Here is a 25,301-nt window from a genome sequence, read left to right as displayed (position 1 = left end):
TTTTCTTTTGGTTTTTTTCTCACAAATGAACTTTATTAATAGAAACATGTTATAAGACAAACTTGTTTCAAAAATAGCTTCCAACCCAGTAACCAATTATGTACAGTGGTGGAGAGAACATTGGAGGAAGGGGTCCTGGCCACCGCTCCGGGTTGTAGTCTCACCAGGAGGAGCTGGTTGTGTTATGGTTTCCACCTGTCACACATGTACCTTACACAGCTTCTTGCGGTTAGCCTGGTATGCTTCTTTTTTTTGAAAGGCACCTCCTTCACAAAAAAACACACCAAATATAGATGGATTTCCAGATCTAGATGAGGATTGCTGGGAAACCTGAAGCCTTCCCTTAAGCCTTCAATGTCTTGTGTAGCTGCCTACAAAAAAGGAGGCGATGTTGAGGCCCTTATTCCTGGCAGAGTCTCAAAAGTCAGAACTACTGGTTGCTGACCTAAAAAAGCAGCTTTGGTTTAAAAAGAGGAGGAGAGGAGAGGAAGGGGGCGATTGGATCTGGAGCTCATCAAGTGCCAAGAGGTTTCTTCCACACCAAGGATGAGTTGGAGTCAGCTGGCATGCTGTGGGGTGGTGGCACTTGAGGAGCTGGAGCACGCTGGCTGCAGCTGTTGTGCCCCCACCGGCAAGTCAGGCCTCAGTGCAGAAAGACAGGATCTTTCGGTAGGTGAGTTGGGGGGAATCTGGTCGCCCAGGGAGACGCTGCAACAGAGAGAGCTGGCTCAGAGGACTAGTGATGTCAAGTGCAGCTAGGCTGCCCCAAAGTTTCAATAAGGAGGGTGGCTACTGCCTATACAACGGTAAAGGCGTGGCTTCTTCTTCTTCTGTCTACAAGACAAGGGCTCAAGGGGGTGGCAGCGGCTGCAGGTAAGGGTTGCAGCAGCAGCTGGCTTTGCAGAGCTCCCTCCTCCCCATACCTCGTCCAGCAAAACTTTGGGAGGGCACAGAAAAAGTGATTCTTCCCTCTGACTCATTACTGGCATTTCCAGTTGAAATTCTGTAGGGAGAGAAACAAGGTTGTATCTGTTGGCACTATCTGGGTATGGAAAATCTGAGGGACTGTCCGAAAAGGACAAACGGCAGCCTCGGCAGCAGTGCAGAATGCCCTGCGAGAACCTACCTGGCAAGGAACTTTGTGCTGGTATCTCTGGGGCTGCATATTTCCACACCTTGAGGGAAGAGTCATCACTGCAGCTATGAAATCTGAGTAAGTGCTGGGTTTGTCCTACTGGTCTCCTGCGTATGGGGATCCGGCTTGGCCGAGGCAGCAGTATATCTAAACTACAAGGGAAATATTTGGTTTGTAGTTATAAATCCATAGTCCACCAGTAATAAAGAACCTTGGGAATCCTAAGAATGCTGGACAGCACTAAGAGAATGCACAATTTCTAGAACAGCTTTCTTGCTTACAGACGACTAATATGAAACTCTTCCAAATCTGGTCCTTCCATATTAGTAGGCACAAAAGGGGGAATCATACAGATCTTTCCAATCTAGTTTATAAAACTACTATTTGTTATCTTCTAGTTGCTATTACCTAGTAGTTTCTGATAGTTTTTCATTGTTCAGCCGCCTTGAAAAGTTCTGCATGGAGAAAGAGAAACCAGTTGGGATATTATTGGTAAGAGAAGGATTGCATGTATAGTCCAATGCTACCGTAGTATCGGTACAGCAGATATTGATAAGAAATCACTCTGCTAGTGGGGTCCTGCAATGTGTTTTTAAAGTTTGGTAATGCCAGACAACTAACAGCCCAACGATTGATCTCTAGTGTAAAGAAAGCCCTATAGGACTAGAAGCCCGGGGAGAGGGGGGTATTTACCCAGGACAGCTGAGCTCTACGCACCAATGTAATCACTGCCCTTTACCTGTAGCAAGGCTAGGCCACAAGGTGGATGCTTCAGCTCCTCGGGGACATGCTCAGTTCTAGTCTTGACAGTTTTATGAAGGCCGTTGCAGTTGGGTCCTGCATGATCAATGAGAGAAAGGTAAATGAGGGAGGTAATACAAGCTTGCACTGAACTCCCCAGATTCTCATAGATGTGATCTGATTGGCAATCAGTTGCAGAAAAAGCAATGCTAATACCAAAACTCCAACAGACTTTGCTTCTTTGAAGCAATGAGATCCCTAATACTTAGCAGTGATGGAATGATATTCCTAACAGAAACTTAGAGGTTTGTTGTATCAGATCCCTCAGATAATATTGGGTTGGCTGTATTGTTTTGGGCAGAGTTCAGTCAAGTTCCAAAGGGACTGTGATTGAATTTTCATAGAGAACTTATTGAAATCAGGACAGCTGCTCATTTTAGACACACTAATTCCATCCCCATGGAACCACAAACTAGTAAGGTGGTCCTTAACCTGGCATGTTATGTAATTTCTGCTTATATAAGGTTATAGTTTAATGTGTTGACAAAAAAAGAATAAACTGAATAAATTAGTTTAAGTTGTGGGAAAGTATCATACAAATACAGCCGAGTCTACGGAGAGGGGCGGCATACAAATCCAATAAATAATAATAATAATAATTATTATTATAAAGAAAATATATTAAAATTTTGGCTGGATACTGGATTTCTCAGATGTTAATTCTTCCTATTCAGGTATCAAAGTTCATGATTTCATATTTATTTTATCTGCAAATAAAGTACTATGAATATTTTTTAAAGGTGGCAATTAATGCTTATACATATGGAGTCAAGAAATTGGGAAGATGCTGTATCTTCCTTAGTGAGCAATAAAAACAAGTCAATTTCTTGATGGAATCCTTAAAAAAGCTGAAGATAGAAGCAGATTTGAATAAATATTATTTTCAGTCAAAGCAGAATGCAAAAGTTCAGTGTTGTATTTTAAAAAAACAAGTGCTCATCAATGATTTGCTTGTTTCTTTTTCTCAAATTGAGTCTTTGATATAGCTTATTACACCTCCATCACTGATTGGATTTACTTTGCTGGTTTGTCTATATATTACTGCCACCTAAAACTACAATCTGATGTAGATTTGGCTCAAACAAAACTTTTTTGCCTCTACTTCTTTCTTTCCTTCCAAGATTTTTAATTTTTTGAGCTTAAATATATATATTACTCATTCTGAGTTGTGTTGTATAAGCAAAGGTCTATTTGAAAAAGACTAATATTTCTTCCAAATGACATACAGAGTAAATTGAATCAGTAAAATTGACCTGGCAGCATATAGTGAACTTTTTAAAATCATGCTGCTTTTACCCACCATTAAAATCATAGAAATGTTAGTTCCAGTTTAAGTACAAAAACGGTTTGAAAGCAGCATTCAACAACTTCTGCTCAAGAATAACACCCTTCGCTATCTGATTTTTTTTCTTCTTTGATTGGAACAGCCTGAGTGGGTGGATGGGAAGAATACGAATAGGCCCCTATAAATGGAACGGTCTGCACTATTCCAACTTCAATGTCAAATATCTGTCTCTTCATCAAATTATGTTTAGTGTCAGCTAACTTTTTTCCAACCAACCTTGCAAGAAAGAAAAAGGATAGCTAGAGATTAGTTCAAAAAGAAACTCCCTGAATCTTCATGCTGTGGCCTACTGTGAATCCAGTGCCTATGCTTATACTTTAATTACTCAGTTATATAGGTGCAACTGGTCTCTAGAAGGAGGTCAACAGTATGTGACTTGTTATATCACTTACATCTTTTCTGCTGGCATACTCCAATAGTCCATTTCATTTCTGTTGCAGAGGCACTCTTTGGCAAAGGGGGAGAGGCAAAATGGCATACAAACCTGGTATGTTGATAGTAGTTGGAAGGGAGCAGGAGCCTAGGCTGGGACCCAGCTGGAGATGAGAGGTGTTTCTGGTGGTACAAGGGAGAGAGGGTGCCTGGATGCTGCTCACAGCAGCTCGTAGCAAAGTCTGGTGCTGTTGGCGTCTCTTCTCCTGAACTCGAGGTTCTAAGTAGGATGAGGGACAAGCAAAATGCCAGCTCTGAAAGGTCTTGGTATCACCATCCCTTAGGTTCTTATTCCTTTACAGAAATTATCTATGCATTATCCCTCAGCTTATCTATAGTAGCATAGGAAGATGAGAGGACTCGGTTATCTTCTTTTCAGCTAAGGCCAGTTCCATTGTTTAAGAGTGTATTGTACTATCATTTTCCATGGACCGGTGGGGAGGTTTTGTGTGCAACCTAGATCTCGTGCATGCGTGGATGCTTTGCTCACTTACCCATTGCTTGTGTGGCCTGGTTTCCAACAGGCTGCCAACTAGTACTTGTCCATGGCCCTGGGGTTGGGGATCCCTGCTACAGAAAATTACACTATGACCAAAAAGGAGAATTGATTGCATACTCAGTGCTACTGGAAAATATAGCTGCAATGTGTGTATGTGCATGGGCATATGCCCAGACAAATGTGCAAAATTAGGACAGGCTGTCCTGATATTTTCAGGAACAAGGCAGAATAACACAAAGTATTGCTAGAAAGGTCAAGTTTCAGAAGAGCTGACAACATTTCATCCTTGCAAGGATGTCAATTTCTTCTGCCCTCCACCACATGCAGAGATTGGTGCTTATATTGTACTGCAGGCTCTTGAGTTTGTGGAGCCTGTGGGCCAACTTCACTCTACGTTACAGTCAGCAGGGTGTTGCTTGGGGAAGGGAGTCAGTTATAGAAGGTACAGGCATATCTGCCTGTAAGATATAAATGTAAGTTTATAATATATTCACTGACTCTTTCTTCCTTAAGACCTGTCAAATGTTGACATTTTTCTTTTGCAGCAGTAGAAAGTTAAAGATGCCAATAAAGTAGAACTTCTGACTATTTGTCCTCTCTACATTTTATCAACAGTTTAATTGATACCGATGATGCACTCACATAACATATTCAACACTGTTACGGAAATAACCCATCCTCTGTGTTCGCTTAATACACTAAACTACAAATTATCTATGCTTATACTGTTCGTCAATGCTAGGCAGAATAATGTTTATATACTCAAATATTTGTTTTCACCCAAGAGAAAAGACCATGAGTGCAGTTTTCATCCACTGACTGGGTCACCTTGTACCTGGTTTCATATTAAGGGGCTATTCGTAAACATCTAGTATGATACAGTTTGCTACCCCTCATTATATATATTACTGGTAGGGATTTAGAGTTGAGGAATTCAGACTCAGATCCTTGTTTTATGAACAAATACTCTTTATCATGGGTGTCAAACTCACGGCGTCACTTGGCAGTCACATGATACTTCACGACGGTTTCTCCCTTCACGGAGCTAGGGTGGGTGTGGCCTGTGTGTGACGCATCCGGGCCATGGGCTACCAGTTTGACACCCCTGCTCTTAATGAACTTTATCCCCTTTTAGTTTAATAAGTTGTACAGAGGACAAAATTTACTGGCACAGACACTACCCTAAAGCTTCTCAGTAGCGTGAAATCAATTCTACAAAACAACAGCCTGAAGGATTGGAACAGAGTATATCTCATGAGAGGTTGAAAAGAGGAGGCTCCATAACCTTTTTCAAAGTACCCACCATATTGCTAGAGAACACCATTTTCCTGCAGCTGTCTCATGAGGCAGTAGTTCACAACGTGTCAAGTGACATCTCTGTCCAGTGCTATATGCAGCATCACAGAGGCCATCTGAAGTCCGTGAAAGTTGAAAAGGGGCTTGGATTGACAGAGGGGAAACTTGTGCAAGATTCTTGTACATATTTTATTTCAAAAATTAGGAAGAAATAACGTTCTGTTAAGGCTGCCTCTTTCCACAGCACAGCCATTCCCAGCTCCATCTGAATGCTCCCACGACAGATTCGTTAGGCAGCTTACCTCGCACGAGGGCCAGCACCCTTGAGGCACCTTTCCGAGGGCTCTGCCCCAACCCCCCCGAGGAGGCAGGGGTGTGAGAGGAACTGAAGGTGAAGCTGGGCGAGATCTTGACCTGAGGGATAGCCTGTTGATTGACGCTACCATTACTGAAGCTTCTGGCTCGGCAGAGGGAATTCTCTGAGCTGGAAGCAGAAATCCCACTGGGAGAAAATATAAAAGAAAAGAATCAGAGACAGAGCAGCTCTTTTCACGATGCCCCTGCAGGAGTTATTTTTTGCATCTGAGATATGAAGACTTATTCTAAAGTAGTCTGTCGGGCCGAAGCCTTCACGTGGGGTTAGAGAGTTCAGCCTGACACAACACAAGGGGGGATGGGAGGGCTAGTGAGTAGTCAGAGGGGAAAGTTACTAGACACAATCAAAGATTCCTTTCTCCAAGCCAAGGCCAATGTTTGTTCTGCCTCAACTGAAGAGAAGAGGAAATTGATAAGCCCCTGCACACAGACTGGCTCTTGTGATGAACTTGTGGGTGTGGGGGATGTAAGATGAACCTTATCCTAGGTGGGATTCTGGGAAGTACTCAGAATCAGAATGACAATGGCGTAGCTAACATGGTTCTGTTAATAAATCAAGCTCTGATTGAGAAAATTGGACTGGGACTTGTTTTATTTCTCAGATGCTATTTAGAACGCTGACAGAGTCCTTCTAAATCTTTTACATGGGGCTTAAGCATAATGTCTTAGTTCCCATATTCAACCGTAACTGTTAGTTTATTGCTCTCCTGTTCACCTCCTTTCTCTTCCCTTTCATTCTGAAAGGACATTAAACCTGGTTCTTTAACCAGGCACTGGGATAAGAGCTTCAGGAGGGTTGTTAGTGGCTCCTGGGAGGTTGATTTTTGGGTTTTATATTTATTGTGAGCTACCCAAAGCTGTTTTAAGATGAGACATATCAGACATATAAACAAAAAATTAACATAAATTCTCTCAGTCCAACTCATCTCATAGTTTGTGGGGGAAATAGGCAGAAAGTCTATTAAGTAATCTTTCATATCACCTTACGGTAGTTGTTTTTTTAAAAAACAACAACTCTAATCTCTTAATTCAGGGTAGAGTCAGAGCAACTGAATGTGGCTGAAAAAAGCAAAACCTAAAATAAAATAAAATATACAGTGAGACTGGATTCTAATCCCATCTTAGGCACAAGGCCAGCTGGGGTGGTCACTCAATCTCAGTCTAGGAAGAAGGAGAGGGCAAACCACTTCCAAAAGTATTGCCAATAAAGTTCAGGGACTTGTCCAGGCAATCACCAGGAGTCAAAAGGAATCAGATACAAAACAAAATACAAAGCAACCTATCTGTTAACATAGAATAACGAACGCCATCATTCTGCTAAACAAATAATTCCTTCACCATTGTCAAACTAAGGCTGCATAATATTATTATATTGTTGTTCCTATCACCCATCCACTTATGATTGCATGACTGTAACTTATTGATTGTTTCCTGATTGCTTATTTGTATCCTATGACAATCATTAAGTGTTGTACTTCATGATTCTTGACAAATGTATCTTTTCTTTTATGTACACTGAGAGCATATGCACCAAAGCCAAATTCCTTGTGTGTCCAATAACACTTGACCAATTAAGAATTCTATTCCATTCCATAAATTTGTCGTGTTTCTTAAATGTACAGTGGTACCTCTACTTAAGAACTTAATTCGTTCCGTGATCAGGTTCTTAAGTAGAAAAGTTTGTAAGTAGAAACATTTTTTCCTATAGGAATCAATGTAAAAGCAAAAAATGCATACAAACTCATTAGGAAAGAAATAAAAGCTCGGAATTTGGGTGGGAGGAGGAGGAGGAAGAAGAGGAGAAGGACAGTCGCTGCCCAGAGCGAAGGGAGCGTTTCTTTTCTATGGGCGCTGGCAGAGGTTTATTCCCTCTCCAGGCGCCCAGAGAAAGGAAAATGCTTTGATCGCTCTGGACTGTCACAGCCTCCTTACGCGCCACTGAAAGGTTCCTCTGGCAGCCCAGAAAAGCCCGAGATGGTGGGGATTAAAGGGGGAATGGTAGGAAACTGGCCAGGCATTCGTGCCGCTCTCAAATTTCCTGGGAATTTTTTCCGGGCTCGGGTTCTTAATAGAAAATGGTTCATAAGAAGAGGCAAAAAAATCTTGAACACCCGGTTCTTATCTAGAAAAGTTCTTAAGTAGGGGCGTTCTTAAATAGAGGTACCACTGTAGTTCCATTAATTTTATTGTTTAAAACTGTACTGCACTGTTCTCTCCAATGTACATATTAGAAGAAAATAACACTGATCACATATAATCCTTTCCTAAAACAACATAAGAAAAAATAGTACCAGAACAAAGTACTGTTTCTTTGTTCTTAGGCCCTTTTCTCTGAAATCTGAATGGAAATGTTCTTAAGTTAGAGGGGGGAGGGGGGCATTCTTCCAAACTGAATATAAATCAGTGGGGATTTTAGGTTTATCATTTAACCTTCTCTTTTCAGAATATTAGCTTTCCTTCTATTCTCCTTCCAGTTGTATGGAGGATCAGAACTGCAAGATAGTATGTGCAGTTTCAAATACCACAAACGCCTCTTCTTTATAATTATATTTCTTAAAAGCTTTTGTGACAAAGTAAGCTACAGGTAGAAAGATTCTATTCTGAGGACTAACTGAATGTAACATAAGAGAAGAATATAATAACTCTCCAGAATATTTTATGCAGGCAGATATTCTTTCTATGCAGCAAAGCTGCAAATAAAGAGGCTGCAGCAATCCAAGACTAAAGTCAGGAAAAGATTTGTGGAAAGCCATGCTAAATTCCTACAGATAGCCCTTTGTCTGTCCCAGCTGAGTTTCCTATGAGCTTTACTTTTTTCATAGAAACTACATCCCCATGCAGTCACGTACTTGCCCCCCTTGGGTGGGGTTTTGGTACCCTTCCTCCTGGAGTAACCTGTTACTCCTCTCATGCTGCGCACATGTTTCAGCATCCAGGCACGCAGATTGCTAAGGCAACTGTGTTCAGAGAGGACAATCCTGGGCCAGGGGTTGCATTCTGCCATATCGAGTGCTGCGATTGCTAAAGCCCTTCCAACCTGTATATGGAGGATGGCAGTAGATAGTTAAAATTCAGGCCTTATTCGTGTTTTTAACTCTAGAGTACGATTCAACAAAAATAAAACAGAAAGACCCTCATTTTAAACAATTGCTAAGTATACCCCTACAAATAAAGTTTTATCAAAGGCCTCAAATATGTTAATCAGACATGCTTCCTATATTGAGATCATGTTGATCAATGAGCTAAGAAGAGAATACAATACTGAGGCATCCTGTCACTGGCATCAATTAACCTGAAGATAAGTCCAGCCAATCTGCAGTCTGGCTGATTCTTTGATTACCAATTTGTGTCCCAGTTCCATGATTTCTTTTGTGTACTGCATGTTTGGCTTATATGTTTCAAAGAATACACCAAAGCAAAAACTTGGGAGAAAAAAACCCCCAAATGTTGGGTAGAACACTTTAACAGACATAGTGTGATTCCTGTGCTGTTCATTGTAAATCAGTTTTCCACTTGGCAAAGGCATGACATTGCTCAATTTCCCCAATTTTAAGATAAAGGCAAGGGTTTCCCCTTTCCAGTCATGTCTAACTTCAGAGGGCAGTGCACATCTCTCAGCTGAGGTAGCTAGTGTTGTCTGGAGACATTCCCATGGCCATGCGGCCAGCATGATTATATGCTGAGCTGCATGGAATGCTGATATCTTCCCACCAAAGTGGTACTTGTTTATCTATTTACATCTGCATGGTTTTGAATTGCTACATGGGCAGGAACTGGGGCAAGTAATGGGAACTCAGTCTGTCATGTGGCGCTCAGGTCTTGAACCTGGGCTGTCAGCTTTCCTGCTGGCAAAATCCATGTCTTTAACTGCTGAGCTATTGTTATGTTTGCCTGAGAATGGATAATCCCAAAGTGAATCACTTTACATTTCATAACAGCAGTAAATCAAAATAAATCATTTAAATTTTACAGCAGCATCAGGGCAATTTCCATCACCTGCCAGCATTCGAGACCACCTCACAATGAGTTTATGATGATCAATGGCTGCCAGATAAATGATTTTCAGTCCACGATGTGCAATTTGGTGACATCCAAGAAAGAACAGTATCTAAGCAGGCATAAACTCCCCTCTGAAGAGCCAGAACAAGAAAGTCTCAAAACACATCCTCAGCACAGCTCCCTGAAATTATGGGAAATTCCTAACTGTTTTGCCATGTAAAAATTTGCCACTTGGCAAACCTTATAGCCCCACAATCCAAAGGTCATGGATGCTTCCTTCTGAATTAATTATGGTATGAGGAATTGTCTGTGTGTTTAGGGTTTGAGCAAGATAGAGTGAGGATGTCACGCTCCCTTGCATATAGACTAAACAAATAGTCCTAAAGGCTCTTTGCAAATATTGATTCCACATCTCCCTGATAGGAGGGGGTTTCCCATTTTAGACTACTCTTCCACATGTTCTGGAGCATGGTGATTTAATCTAACACTGAATCTGGGATGGGGGTGGCCTGAGATACCTGCTCAAACAGCTCCACAGTGTACTTGGATGGAAAGGTTGGGAGAGGAGGAGGCGTTGCCCGCCCATTATCGTGACATGCTGCTGGAACAGTATTGACTGCTCTTCCCGTGTTGTAATTGCACTCCAGTGTGTAACTAGGAAACAGATGGAAAACGTTAGCAACGTTAATGCAAATTATGAACTAATTCTTAGTTTTTAATATGACACATTCTGTAAACTTCTGATAGGTAACTCCATGATGGAAGGTCTCAATACACTGAATTCATACATTTTTTTCCTACCAAAAGTTGTTCCCATAGATAGCTTTTCATGAAATAGCGTAATTGATTAAAAAAAATAGCTGATGTTTTTATTATTCCATTATGCATTGGTAAAAGATAGATTCGGGCACCAAAGGTGCCCAAAATGGAACATTTTGCTTGATCTATTAGGAAAAACATCAATTTCTCTGAACAGAGCAATGGATTGAACTGGGTGATCTTTGCAATCTCTTCCAAGTCTGCAATTCACAAAGAAGTCAGCTTTCTTTTATTCTCTGCACTGTATCTTCCATACACCTGGAATAGCATTCAAGCAACAGAAGGAAAAAGAGAATACCTTTAAGGAACCCCAATGATTTATTTTCAACTACAGTGATACCTCGTCTTACGAATCCCTTGTCATACGAAGTTTTCGAGATACGAACCCGGGGTTTAAGATTATTTTTGCCTCTTCTTCCGAACTATTTTCACCTTACGAACCCGCCGCTGCTGCTGGGATGCCCCGCCTCTGGACTTCTGTTGCCAGGCGAAGGCTCCCCTCGTTGGGAAACCCCACCTCCAGACCTTCCATTGCCAGCGAACTGCCCATTTTTCCACTGCTGGGATTCCCCTAAGGCTCCCCTCCATGGGAAACCCCACCTCCGGACTTCCGCGTTTTTGTGATGCTGCAGGGAAATCCCAGCAAGAAAATCCCAGCATTGCAAAAACGGGCGCTTTGCTGGCACCGGAAATCTGGAGATAGGGTTTCCCAGCGAGGGAAGCCTCAGCGAAATCACAGCATCATAAAAACACCGAAGTCCGGAGGTGGGGTTTCAATGACTTCGGTGCTTTTGCGAAGCTGCGATTTCGTGGAGGCTTCCCTCACTGGGAAACCCCACCTCCAGACTTCCGTTGCCAGTGAAGCGACCGTTTTTGTGATGCTGGGATTCTCCTGCTGCGATTCCCCTGCTGGGATTCTCCTGCAGCATTGTAAAAACACAGAAGTCCGGAGGTGGGGTTTCCCATGAAGGGGAGCCTCAGGGCAATCCCAGCAGCGCAAAAACGGGCACTTCAGCTGGCAAAAGGGGTGAATTTTGCATGCATTAATTGCTTTTCCACTGATCCCTATGGGAAATATTGTTTCGTCTTATAAACTTTTCACCTTACGAACCTCGTCTTGGAAACAATTAAGTTCATAAGACAAGGTATCACGGTATTCTCTTTGCAGCAAATTTTAATCATATGCTGAAATCCAAGCTCTGATTTGCGTAGTTAATTATTAGTAGTTAATTCAGCTAGATTGAGTGAACTCATGGTTGTTCCTTAGCCTTCTTTTTTCTGTATTCCTCTTTTTCCAGTAAGCTTCTTTTTATAACTAAATATTTGGCTTGAGTAACTTAAAAAAAAAACCACAGAAATTTTCTTCAACTTTTTTCATCTGCCTGGTCACAGTGCTGCTTAGCTGCTATTTGTATTTAGCACTGATTTGTTAAATTCTCTGCCTTCTGGATTTCTTAGGCCTAACAGAGAAATCCTAGGTGGAAAAGCTAAAAATACCCCAAATAGACAGATTAGAATGTATCAGAAAAATCAATCTAACTGGTAGCAATCTATTATATATATTATACATATTTTTACAGGGAATCTTTTAAGAAACCTGGCTGAGAATTCTGGGAGTTGAAGTCCACACATATTAAAGTTGTGAAGTTTGAAAATACTGTAACAACCAAAATGCTAATGAAAGGACCCTTGGCCTCATGTTATTCCTAAATGAAAAAGAGATGTTGGTACAGTAGTCCCTCGCTATATCGCGCTTCACCCACCACGGCTTCACTTCATCGCGGGTTTTGAAGTCAGCGTTGGCACAGATACGGCGCTTAGAAGTTTGGAAGGGCAGGACAAGCCAACCAGCCCGTGGCTGGGCGAATGATGAGCGGGGCGGGGACTGAGCTCCGGCGGAGGCCCGTCCCCTTGTTCAACCCGCCTCGCCAGTGCCGAGAAGGCAGTCTTTGGAGGCGCGCTTAGTGGTTGGCGGCGGCGGCGGTGTGCTTGGGGTTGTAGAAAGAGCTCCCGGCAGCGCGCGAACGAGCGAGCGTGAGCAAAGAAAGGAACGCAACGCGGCGGGGATTTCCAGACTGGGCTCGAGGGTGGGAGAGGAAGTGCTGGGCGGGTGGAGGGGGGGAAAAAAAGAAAAGGAAAGAGAGAGAGAGAGAGAAAGAACCAGCCCGGGGCAGCTCACCAGGGACTTTCCAGCCGGGGCAAGGCAAAAAAGACAACATTTGGCCGAACTGCTGCAAAGAATAGCAGTGGGTCGGGAATGCTCGGGGGCGGTGATTCTTTTGCCCTCCTCCCCTTCTTTTCCTCAGGCGCAGAGTAAGTAGTAGTGGGGGGGAAAGGTTAGCAGGCCGTTGCTCGCCTCCAGGCATCTGGAGCTGGTGGGAAGGAGGAGAAAGGGAGCAGGGAGCGTCCCCCCTAAAGTACTATCAGTCGATAAATTCCCCATCGCGGATTTCACCTATCGCGGCCGGGTCTGGAACGTAACACCAACGATAGGTGAGGGACTACTGTAGTACCAAAAGGATCAGCATGAAATCGTCCTAAACAATAACCTATGCCTCTGCTCAAATATGAACTCCTGTCAAATTGTGTTAGATAGAACTTATTTTTGTACAAAGCCAAATGTTTATACAAATTCTAGCCTTCCTTTGAAGGCCAACTATTTAACATTGGGAAATTCATTCCATGTTACTAGAGTTCTGCATATGCTGCCAGGATTCTTTAATGAGCTTCCTCTCAACAGTTACACCACTTGTGGGAATTTCTTCTCTCTGACTTCAATTTGATCTAGCAGAGTCTTAAGGTAGCAGGAACTTTGTAGATGTTGGAGGTTTGGAGGCAAGAGAAAAGGAACAGACCTGCAGAATCAATGGTTGCTATCATTTAATTGAAGCACATACCTGTGAATGATGCCTGAGGCCTTGTAAATGGCCACACGCCCACTGCCCTCTTTTGATTGTCCATCTCGCTTGTCTTTAGCATACATATTCTTCTCTGAAAAGTTGCACCCCGTGAAATCAAAATGAGCAGAGTTCATTGAGATGAGCTTAGGAAATAGCATATTTTCGACCTGTAAAAGCAATTAAGAGACTAGAGACTCAAAGCTCTTCCTATTTCGACATGGTAGAGAAACAGGCAGTATTGCTTCTTGTCAAGACACATTGGCTGGGAAGCAACAATCTAGCCAAAGAAACTGAAGATAGTAATAAAGAGATTCAGACTACTACAGAAAGCAATTCATGGTGATTAGGTTTAACAACTGAATAGAACAAACACAGTAAATGAAATGCTCGGAAGACTGTGTGTCATGGTCAAACATCAGCAGCAGCATGGAAGTTATAAAAGAAAACCAACACACATAGGAACTTGATGTCATCTTTTGGTCTGAAAGGCACCTGAAGAAAATATTTAGCACTTTAGCAGAGAATCTCAGTTGAGTCTTCTGCAACCCTCCAGACCTAGTCCTACAAACAAGTTAACTAGAGGGAAAAGGAAGACAGACATATTGTACATACAAACGTCTTTTGTCCCTGAAGCCACTTCATCTCTATCAGTAACATCCTTAAGTAAGTCTAAACTCATCTTGGAGGAGCGAAATATGGGACTATTTTATCTGACTCTAATCCCTACTGCCTTTGGTTTGGGGTTTATACAAGCTCAATATTGCCTGGGTTGTCCAGAGCATTGCTAAAGGGGTCAAATAAGTCTCACCTGGCCATTCTCATCAGAAATGTTGTTCCCATACATGAAACAGCCACGCTTAGAGGCATGTCCATGCAGATCAACATAGTAAGCCAGACCACTATGTTGAGGTGGGATGGTTTCTGGTGGTGGAGGATTTTTAACTTCATTCTCACAGTGTTCAGATAACAGTTCTTTTGAAAGGATCCAGACATTGGAGTCATTGCTTCTTGGTACCTCTGAAGCCTCAAGGTCCTGAGATGAGGTGATGCAGGAATCTCCAGAACAGTTGCGAAGGTTGTTTGTTTTCTCCAGTTCAGAAAGAGGGATGTCTTCACTATGGGAACATTTGCGGGCACAACGCTGATTGGCTATTTTTGCGTTGAGTGGAGGGACATGGGTTCGCCAATCAGGAAGCCCAGGCTGCATCCGGCTGTGAACATGGTGATAGAGCATGACAGCCTTGGCCCCATACACAGCAGGATGCAGGTCTGCATCAGGGTTCAAATACTGACGATTCAGATTAACTCCACGAGCGTCTGTCCTGTGGAAAGCAGAATAAAACATGATGAATGGGACTTGGGCAGAGATGTCTCTTGTGGATCTTGAACACAGTTACTCACTCTGTCTGTCTGTCTTTATTTCCTGCTTTTATTATTTTTGCAAATAACTCAAGGTGGTGAACAAATTTAAGACATTCTCCCACTTGTGAAGGAAAAGAAATTGCAACCATTGCCGTGTGCATAATGTACAGCCAATATTTCCAGGTCTCACATTATTTGCAGACTGCTCAATTATATGTTTATCCCAGAGATCCAAGCAGTCCTTGCTTCCTACACATATGAAGCTAGGAGGCAATTATAATGTATCTGTGAATCAGAACAGATATTGCTGACCATCAAATTATCCTAGTCAATATTTTCTGCTCTTTAGCTCAATGGCTAGGCAGCCTCACAGACTCAGATTTGGACTGGCTGTTGTTTTGAGAGCAGAGCAGATATTGCTTGATAAACTCAACGATCTCATGTGAACACTTTCAGTCTTAGATTTTAATCTACTACAATTCCCTTATAACTGGAGGAGGGCAAAGAGGAGAAACAAGGATCTACACTCCCTTCCACGCCTATAGGCCTTAGCCTGTTGCTCTTTCTCAACCTCCCCAAAGCAATGGGAATCTAAATGTGGATAGATTACAATCAGCCACAAGGAACCAGAGCTTCTTCCTGTCCAACACCCATCCTCCAAAACCTAAATGTCTGCAGGATATTTACCGATAGTGTCCTCGCATCACTCCATCTGGATTTAGCATAGGGATGAGCTTAAAGACAAACATACGACGCAGCATTTGGGCCCGAGGATCCTCCTCTCTCAGTATGAATTCCAGGAATCCATTGAACACAAAGCTAGAGGGTGTTTCCCCAGGATGTACTCTGCTGCTCAGAAAGAATACCTGCCACAGGGTGAGGGGGTCAGGAAGAAGAGAAATGCAAAAATATTAGTGATTTTTCAAAATTGGAAGCTTTCTAGATTTCCTTACAGGCCACAAGCCCTGCAAATATTTTTGTTCCCCATCTGTTTATGTCATAATTATTATATCAGTATACTGTACTGTTTTAGTGTTAAGTGTCACAGCACAGAAATTAAAAAGAGAGAACTCCTGCCAGTATCTTCAGGATCATCCTAAGATACAAACAGAAAAAAGGAAGCAAAAGGAAATAGTTTGAACCCTAAAGTTATTGGGAAAATCATTTGAGCAGGATGAAGCCTTAAAAACAGGCATTGCTAAAAACAAATAGAAACTCACAGACCACCAGAAGAATAAATAATGTGAAATAAATGCAGGAGAGAGAAAAATACATAAGCAATTGCTAAGATAATTTTTTTTCAGTTAGAGCAGAAAAAAGCAATGTGAAATATGAAAAATCAGGGAGGAGAAATCTGGTGAATAAAATAGAGGAAGAGCAACAAGAAGAGAAAGCAAACTAAGGGGAAGGGTTATCTTGATTGATGTAGACCAGTGGTTCCCAACCTTTATTTGCCCATGCCCCACCTAAGCATTTTTAAAATCCTGATGTCCCCGTCCCCCCGTGACATATCATTCTTACTATTCAAAAAATGAACTCCTACTCATGTGGAGGAAGCCGAAAAGGCTATTAACTTGGTTTAAACAAGGTTCCAATTGCCCCTCTTAAAATCAAATCCCCACCACCACCACCATGAGGTGTACGTCTCACGTTGGGAACCAGGGATGTAGACAAAGCAATGTCAGAAGACACTTGATGGTTTATCTCCCAGTGAAATGAGGGATGGGCAATCATAACTGCCTTTCTATCTCATCCACAGCAATTGTAGACCTATAGTCCTGAATAATAATCTATTACATTACAATCACTTCAGCAGCTTCTACAGCAGCATTTTCTACATCTCACATGCATCAACTAACTTACTCTCTTCCCCGCAAAGCAGTGTGGTCGGGGTGTATTCTTGTCTGGGAATAACTTCTCCAATCGAGCCTCCCGCGTTTCCTGCATCCCATGGCATGATGTGATGGTGAGCAAGTCCACACGTAGCTTATCCAGGGAATAGCACAACAATTCTCGATGGTAATAGATGGCATCCAGATAGCTGGAGATTAAAAGAATAGGCAGGCCAAATAAGTGCAGTATGGTTTCTAATTTCCTCCAGTTTACTCCACCCTTTCGTTCTCTCCAAGGATCCACATTCTGACTTCTGCCTCCTCCCCAAAAAGAACTTCACATAAGTCCCTCCCCCCCATCCCCAAATAATCTTCGTTTAAGGATTTTACTTTGAAAGAGAGAAGGACTGTCTAGAGCAGTGGTTCTCAACCTTTCTAATGCCGCGACCCCTTAATATAGTTCCTCATGTTGTGGTGACCCCCAACCATAAGTCTAGTCCATATTCTCCCAACAAAGCATTAAGCTGATTGGCAGAAAGGTCAGAGGGACACACCCACTGTAAACGCCTGATTGGTTGGATTGTAAAAGTATATTCCAAGGCGCCAGAATAGAAGCTTTAGTTCCTAACACCATAGGAACTTTGTCTTTTCCCATGGTTTTAGGCGACCCCGGTGAAATGGTCGTTCGACCCCCAAATGGGTCCCGACCCTCAGATTAAGAACCAATGGTCTAGAGAGTACTCTCTCTTGCCAATTTTCATTCCTCATCTTTGTCCACTTTTCTGTTGGACTTTGATCCAAGAATCATTCCAACACTCAGGAGGAACTATTTTAGCTATCTGGGCCACGTTGTTATCCTTGTGCAATAAAGAACCATTCCCACAGTTTTCTATTGGGTGTTCTGAAAACTGATACGAAGTAGAAGGCCAGAGGAACTTTCTGATAGCCTCAGCCTCTCATTTTGAAATAAGCTTATTTCTAGAAGAGACAAGAGAAGGAAAAACTGACCACTTAGATCTTGAAAAATTCTCCCAAAGCATATCAAATTATTTCACAAAGGCTGTCCCCCAGGGGGCTCGATGAAAAATCTTGCCCATCAGCTACCTCCCACTTGAGATCACCTAAGTCTGGCAAGGGAATCAAAGCAGTCACTTACGGTGTACCCCTGGGTGGGGATGCTTCCTTTTTCCCTTTTCCACGTCCTCTAGAGTACTTTCTTGTTCTGTGGGTGGTGGGGCGCGGCTTCCCCTCAGCTTTTCTAGAGTCTGCGCCTGCCCTCCGACTAATTGTGCCATAATGTTGGACACTAGTTTAGATGGGCAAAGAAGGGTCTAGCTAAGTTTTTCTTTTCCACTCCAGACCATTCCGCTCCAGACCATTCCCCCAGCCAAATCCTTTTCATTAATTAAATCTTATCATCCCAGCTCCTTTGAATAAACAAACCCAGTTGTTTCCAAAGAGACAGAAAAATAAGAAAAACCAAATAAAAGGCAAGGTTTTTATCAAAATATTTTGGAAAGAATAAGGTTAACATGGTGAGGAATTCTTTTTATTTAGATATTTCATTTTTTTTATTTTCTTCCCTAGAGATTTTTAATTGGATTCCGAAAAAGCTATTTTTGGTTTTTTATCATTGCCATATCTGCAAGTACACGCAACAATAGGAGACAACAATTGAGGAAAAATAATTAACCACTAAGAACACAATCTCATCATGCACCAGAAGAATTCCTAATTGCCATGTATTTAAAACGTGCTTACCTATTCTTTATTTAATATTATCCACATTATCCTACAGAAAATGAGGCAGTAAAAATATAATGAAACTATTTTAAGTAACAGGTAATAAAGGGGGAAATGATCACAGTAGAAAGTAATGCAGATAAAAACAGAGAAGAGCCAAACTCTTCTCCAGCAAAATGAAAAACTATGTTTTAATGCCAAGAAAACAGAGAAGGGGCCAAATAGATCTCTTTGGGGAAAAGTTGCAAAACATATCTGGCAATCATTCCTTGGTACAAAGATGGGAGAGAACCCAATGAATAGCAGAAAACCCAGTGTGTCCGATAAGAAAGAGGGTATTCTAAGAAGGGGCTTCTTCCACCAAAGAAATAGTTTTGCATGATTTAGTCACTAAGTTAACCCATTTTGGAGATTTGTAGGATAAACCGATACACTAAACTAAATAGAGTACAATAGCAATAAACAAATGAAATAAGTTCAGCATATACAAATACAACCACAAGCTTTTTAAATGACCTGGTTGGAAGTATTTGTATACAAGTGAATCTGATCTGCCATACCTTTTCTGTAATAAAGCTTCATTTCTGATTAGAACCTTTATTGTATTTAATTTATATTGAATTGAATTGAATGCTTTATTGGCAAATACACACTCTATTTAGAGAAGAGATGGACCTGGTTCTATAACTGGCTTTTATAATAATGTAGGACTTTTAATACTGATGTTACAAGTCATGAGATGCCTTCTAGAGTTAAAAAGTTCTTAAATGATGATTCAGGGACAGGACTGTAAGTGATTGATACAGCAAAAGTTTTGTATAAAGAAGATAGCACATTAAAGCCTTAGCAACTCCAATAGGACTGGAAAAATCATTCTGAAACCATTTGGAACATTCCCACTCACTGTAACAAACAGCAAATAGGGGACACCCTTGGTTAGATTCAAGAGAGCCACTTATTGATTTTTATATGAGAAGAAAAACACTCTTAATTAACAAAAAAAAAACCTAAACTAGAAACATATACACAAAAGCACTTTCTAAGTAGCTCTTCTTGATGGCTTTTTTGAGAACTGAATGAGAGCAAGGATATTCTAAACCATGCTACACCATGGTTACATGTATTATAAGGTGATGTCCATTTTTGATATTTTGTATTCATTATTTCTTTTGAGGATCCCTGCATATCTGAGTTTAGGTTCTGGGCTTAAGGAGAATTACTGTAATAGAGTCATTTTATGCTAATGGACAGGAAATAGGAAAAAGCATAGCATCCAGTACTGTATCTACTTGTCCATTCAAATTGCATATAAACTGCCTTTATGCACACAGTCTAAGAGATATGAGTGACTGATGTAACACCTAAAATAGTCTCTATAACAACTCTGGACTCTCTTGATTGGACATTTTTATGTATACTAGAAACCCACAACAGTAAACAATGAGATGGAAAGGTTTCTCAACCATCCCCAAATCTAAGCTTGGTGATCACACTCCAGTACTATCACAGAGGAAGGCTTGAATATCACCAAGACCTGGTCTGAAGAAAACAATGTTACCCACTGTTCCCAAATGGTTTCTTCCTCCTTATTGTTTACACAGGTAACTGCAGATAAACAATCATTTATACAGTATATATGTTTAATCTACAAAGCATTTCTCCTACCTGACTCTACAACATATAAGACTTGCTAGGAAGGGAATGGTAGCAGTGTATCAAAACTAGAATTACCTGCTAGGAGACAGATGTCTGCACTCTGCAAAGTGGACATCCAGCTGTGTCAACGTGTCCTGGCAGTCTGTGTATGAGAAGGGATAGCAGAAGGCAAAGTATGTGGTGGCTCCTCGACAATCCAGGAATCGGTGCACAAAAGATAGGACAAACTGAGTATCCGCCATCTGCATGAGTTAAAATGCCCAAGGATGATCTTCAGTGTAAGTTGAGGCATTACAATTTAGGACACAAATAAATACAACACTCTTCCCAGGATCTGCAATTCTGGTTTGCACAAGATCCTTAGCTTCTTAGTATTACCTGGATCAGATGTTCAGCTCTGCCAGATATATCACTGCCTTTATCATCTTTACTGATGACACAACTCCTCTGTTGTGATCTGTTAGGCAAATAAGCCTAAAATATTGTTTGCACCATGATGTCGAAATAAGAATCTAGAAAGACTCTGATATGTAGACTAAGTTCTTTATTCTTTTGGGCAGTGTAAGCACACAAACGGACAAATATACATGTCCCAGCATAATGTTGCCGAATCCAATCTGAGTTGGTCACTTGGACCAGAGATTTAGTATTTCAAGCTTTTGAACTCATGCTGAAGCCTATCCTCAGGGAATTTCTCTCTCACCAGAATGTGTATTTTGAGCTATTCTATACATAGCATTTATGTAGTGCCTGATTATGTGTGGCTTCTAAAGTAATAATCAGAATAGGCTTCTAAAATAAAGTACGGTATCTTAGATTATTGGTCCGACTCTGCTATTGCTGGCTACACACAACTAGGTACCACATAAATACTATGCATAGAATACTATGCATAGAATAGCCCAAAGCACACATTCTGGTGAGGGAGAAGTTCTATGAGGTTGGGGTCCAGCATAAGTCTGAAAGCTCAGAAGACTAAACCTCTGGTCCTAGTGACTGAGCCCGATTGGATCTTACAGTGTAAGTAGACATGCATTTTTAAAAATATTATTAAGCAATAAGAAGAATCATATACAGTACATATGCATTTGTGACTCAGCCAAAGAGCCTGAAATTAAACCAAACTGATATTGGATCCTAGAGATGGAAGAAGAGAAAATAAATGTAGTGTATTCTAACTTTTCTAACATGGAAGGAACAGTTCAATGGAAACACAAAACAGGTAGTATCAGGACCTAATAATAACAATAACCTTTATTGTCATTGTAAATCATGCATATAACAAAATTGGATCTCTTAATCAGCACTCGAGGCTCCCTTTTCTGATGATTAGATACCACCTTTGCCATTCCTCTTTTCTGAAGCCCAAAGTTGGCACAAATAAATTCACTTTTCCATCCCCTCCCAGATTTAAGAAAACCAGGTTAATGTTATATGTTGTTTCTGGAGGCTATCAGGATACAATAGTACATTTAAGCCCAACCTCAGCATATCTTTCCTCAAAATACATGTTGTGCAGATACCTCATAGGAAGGTCGCTCACGAATGCGTTCCCAACGGGGTTTGATAGGTACTGTCTTGACTAAAGGTGTCATTCCCTGGGAATAAAGTTTGGTCTGCTTGTTCATATTCACAATATGAATCTTGATCAACTTGCCAGGCATTCCTCCCCTCACACTAAAATAAAACCAGGATCTGGGGAAGAAAGAAGAAAGGGGAAAGACAAATAAGAATTAGATAAAAGCCACCCGTCATTTACAATTCAGATCCCAGAAACTGCATTTCTGCCCAAAAGACCACACTTGGAATTGAGAACTGTCTTTTTTAGAGTTGACCTTCATTCCTCTTCTGTTTAAAAAAATTGTTGCTAGTTGCAAAGTTGTGTCTGACCATCGTGACTCCATAGATGTTCCTCCAGGCCTTCCTGTCCTCTACCATCCTCTGGACTCCATTTCAGCTGATGCCTACTGCTTCAGTGACTCCATCCAGCCACCTCATTCTTTGTCACCCCCTTCTTCTTTTGCCCTCAATCTTTCCCAGCATTAGGCTCTTCTCCAGTGAGTCCTTCCTTCTCATTAATGGCCAAAGTATTTGAGTTTCCTCTTCAGGATCTGGCCTTCTAAAGAGCAATCAGTTTGATTGCCTTGCAGTCCAAGGGACTCACAGGAGTCTTCTCCAGTACCATAGTTCAAAGGCCTCAATTCTTTGGTGCTTAGCCTTTCTTATGGTCCAACTTTCATAGCCATACATTGCAACTGAGAAAACCATAGCATTAATTATATACACTTTTGTTGGCAGGGTGATGTCTCTGCTTTTTAGTATGCTGTCTGTTTAAAGAACAGAGTACAATATATCCAACGGAAAGTCATATACTTTTTCTGTCTTTTCCCCTTCTCTGATATTTTCCTATGCTGATTTTAAATTGTCACACCATTTGAGTAAGATTTTGTTATACTGTATGTATATATGTAGAATATATACATGCATGTATATACGTGTGTCTCTGTGCATAAATATATATATCAATATGTAAATCAAATTAAAAGTGATAACTTCTGATCTCTGTTCAGAATAGACTTCTAAAGTAATGATCTCAGATGATAAGTACAACTAAATGGGGAAAAAATGATAGAAAGCTTGTGTGATAAAGAGAGTTAGGAATAGCTTCCTTGACAATTCCATTCCTACAATCAGTAGATATAATAGAAAAATGGTTGTTGTTTCAATGCTCCTTTTACCTGTTCCCATTCTCATATTCTGTGTCACCACAATCTGGCTTGGTCCACACATTGAATTCATAGTCTGCAGTGGGGAGGGAGTTCCCAAACACCACCGAGACAGAAGAAGTATTGATGCTGCCACTGCCATTCAAGCTGTTGTCACCATCACCTTCCTGGTGTTCCACCTTCTCAACATGAGCCAAATTGCCAGAGTCAAATTTGGAGCTGAACAATAGGCCACCACAGCGTATTTCCATCGTAATCTCGGTGACCAGAGTGGTTTCATCCTCCTACAATATGTTGTCTGAAGTACTTCCTAAAGAACAAAATGGAATGTTGATATTTTTACCTAAAATTCCTCTTTATCTTTACCTATCATATCATACTGATAAGAACACACACACACAAAAACTCTTCAGTCAAGACCGACTGAGCCCAAGTTTATAAAAACAACCTACTGGATCACAAAACCTATATTCTGAACTTCCTATAAGAAGATCATTCAAATTCCTTGATGTGGAAACATTTAACATTTTCTCATTCAACCCAGACTACCAACATCATTTTTGCCAAACCCAGTATTGAAAGTTGGCCCCAAACCTGCCCAAAAGTTGCCAGATTTTAGCAGCTTGAATGTAATCGAAATGACTACAGTCATTTACCTAATAAGATATCCTACTTCATACATAGTCTTCCACAAGCAGCAGGAACAGGATTGATACAAGTTATACTACTTGATTTAATTGGCTGTCAGGTTCCAGCTTGCTTTATACAGTACTAGCTTTAAATTCAGTTACTTGTGAATAACTTTGGTTATTGTTATTGGCTTTGATCTGGAGAATTCAGGAAATACCCAAATTATAAAAACTCTAGAAATACCATGCCTAGATTGATATTTGGAACATTTGGAGCAAAGAGCAACACAAACCTACCATATTGAAGTAAATATATTTAGAGAAGTTTGCAATATTTGCAGGGGTTTTACTTTACCAAAAAAAAAAAAAAGCAAATAAGGGGAATGCAGTAGTTTAAGAAAATGTTCTGAAGACTTTTTTCTCACTCTTTCAGAGATCCAGTAGAATGTAGTGATGAAAGTGTTGGACTGCCACTTGGGAAGATACTAGATGGCTTTGGGACATTCACAATTTCTGAGTCCAATCTCATTAGGTTTGGGGGGGGAGGATTAAGGGGCGGAAATGCTACATGTAAACTTTAAGCTTTCAAATGAGATGCAGGTATAAAACTAATAAATACATGCACAAAATTAAATAGTACTAGAACTGCTGACAAAGTACCCCAGCCAGGTTAAGTCACACATGCCAAAGTTAAATTATTATTAAAGTTAAATTATTTAAATTATTAAACTAGGTTTCAACACCACATAGTATGCAACAAATTATTTATTGGATTTCTATGCCGCCTCTCTGGGGACTCGGGGTGGCTCACAACATATAATACACAGTATACAAATATATACTGTAATACAGTACTGTATACAGTAATGTAATGTAGTATATAGTATCCTGTAATTTTAAACAATATCACGGTTCAGTCCACTCCTTGCATCATACAAAGCCTCGGTGGTGACCGTCTGCCAGCAGTTTGGCAGAGCGAATCTCAGTAGGCTCAAGGTTGACTCAGCCTTTCATCCCTCCGAGGTGGGTAAAATGAGGACCCAGATTGTTGGGGGCAATATGCTGACTCTGTAAACCACTTAGAGAGGGCTGTGAAGCTGTATATAAGTCTAAATGCTATTGCTATCATGCCATAATTATAATTGGTTAATTGTGTGAAGCAGGCACAATATTACTCTGGATTGGGAGATATAAGAGGCTGCTATTGTGCTCATATCGGGACCCGACATTCCTGAAGAATGTTTCTATAGTAGAACACTGATACAGTAGAGTAGTTAAAGGCTGTCAAAACAACAAAGTCTGAGCATGTTTTTAATCAGAGTGGGAGGAGACAGATTAATCCGTAGGGCTATTACTATCTTTTGCCTAATGGCTCAGTGGATACCTGAGCGTCACGCCCCCTCCATTCCCTTCCCGTTGGTAGGGGCCGCCTACCACACGGACACGGAGTCAGAAGTCAGCCAGGTAGACGCAGAAGGGCCATTATTTTAACTGTCCCCTTTATTCTTTCCGTTCCCCTTTCCGGCACCGAAGCTTTGAAAGAGAGGCAATGAAGGGAAGGTCCATAAACTTCCTATTTTTTAATTGTATATACTGTATTGGACACACACAGGAGGGTAAAAACGGATGGAACTATCGCCCCAACGCGGCCCGCTCTCCTCCCTCCTTCCCCTCAAATCCACCAACCTGCTCCCGTCGCCGCCGTCAGGGGCACTGGGGCCAGGCCAGCCCTACCTTCGGCCAGTTGCCCAG

The 25,301-nt window shown here is 41.3% G+C and overlaps 1 protein-coding gene across 11 annotated transcripts; it reads right to left on the bottom strand.

The window, feature by feature from the left end:
- AGBL5 (AGBL carboxypeptidase 5) lies at window positions 1–25,301 on the bottom strand. Of its 11 annotated transcripts, none has more exons than XM_070734955.1 (18): window positions 25,236–25,300; window positions 22,933–23,230; window positions 21,718–21,889; window positions 20,270–20,436; window positions 17,952–18,101; window positions 16,827–17,004; window positions 15,651–15,829; window positions 14,410–14,923; window positions 13,599–13,768; window positions 10,401–10,536; window positions 8,733–8,920; window positions 5,811–6,010; window positions 3,766–3,933; window positions 1,875–1,972; window positions 1,544–1,590; window positions 1,127–1,287; window positions 924–1,003; window positions 1–708 (listed from the first exon to the last, which is right to left on the bottom strand). In XM_070734955.1, the coding sequence occupies exons 2-18, from the start codon at window positions 23,169–23,171 to the stop codon at window positions 637–639; spliced, it is 2,919 nt and encodes a 972-aa protein (XP_070591056.1). In that variant the 5' UTR covers window positions 23,172–23,230; window positions 25,236–25,300; the 3' UTR covers window positions 1–636. The 11 variants fall into 11 exon arrangements, 8 of the variants coding, with proteins under 8 accessions (XP_070591056.1, XP_070591055.1, XP_070591058.1 ...); XM_070734954.1 differs by having other exon boundaries at window positions 1–371; XR_011557569.1 differs by lacking the exon at window positions 1,544–1,590.

Source organism: Erythrolamprus reginae, chromosome 1 (genome assembly GCF_031021105.1).
Source record: "Erythrolamprus reginae isolate rEryReg1 chromosome 1, rEryReg1.hap1, whole genome shotgun sequence".
Taxonomy (NCBI): domain Eukaryota; kingdom Metazoa; phylum Chordata; class Lepidosauria; order Squamata; family Dipsadidae; genus Erythrolamprus; species Erythrolamprus reginae.
This window is presented reverse-complemented; position numbering and strand designations above follow the sequence as displayed.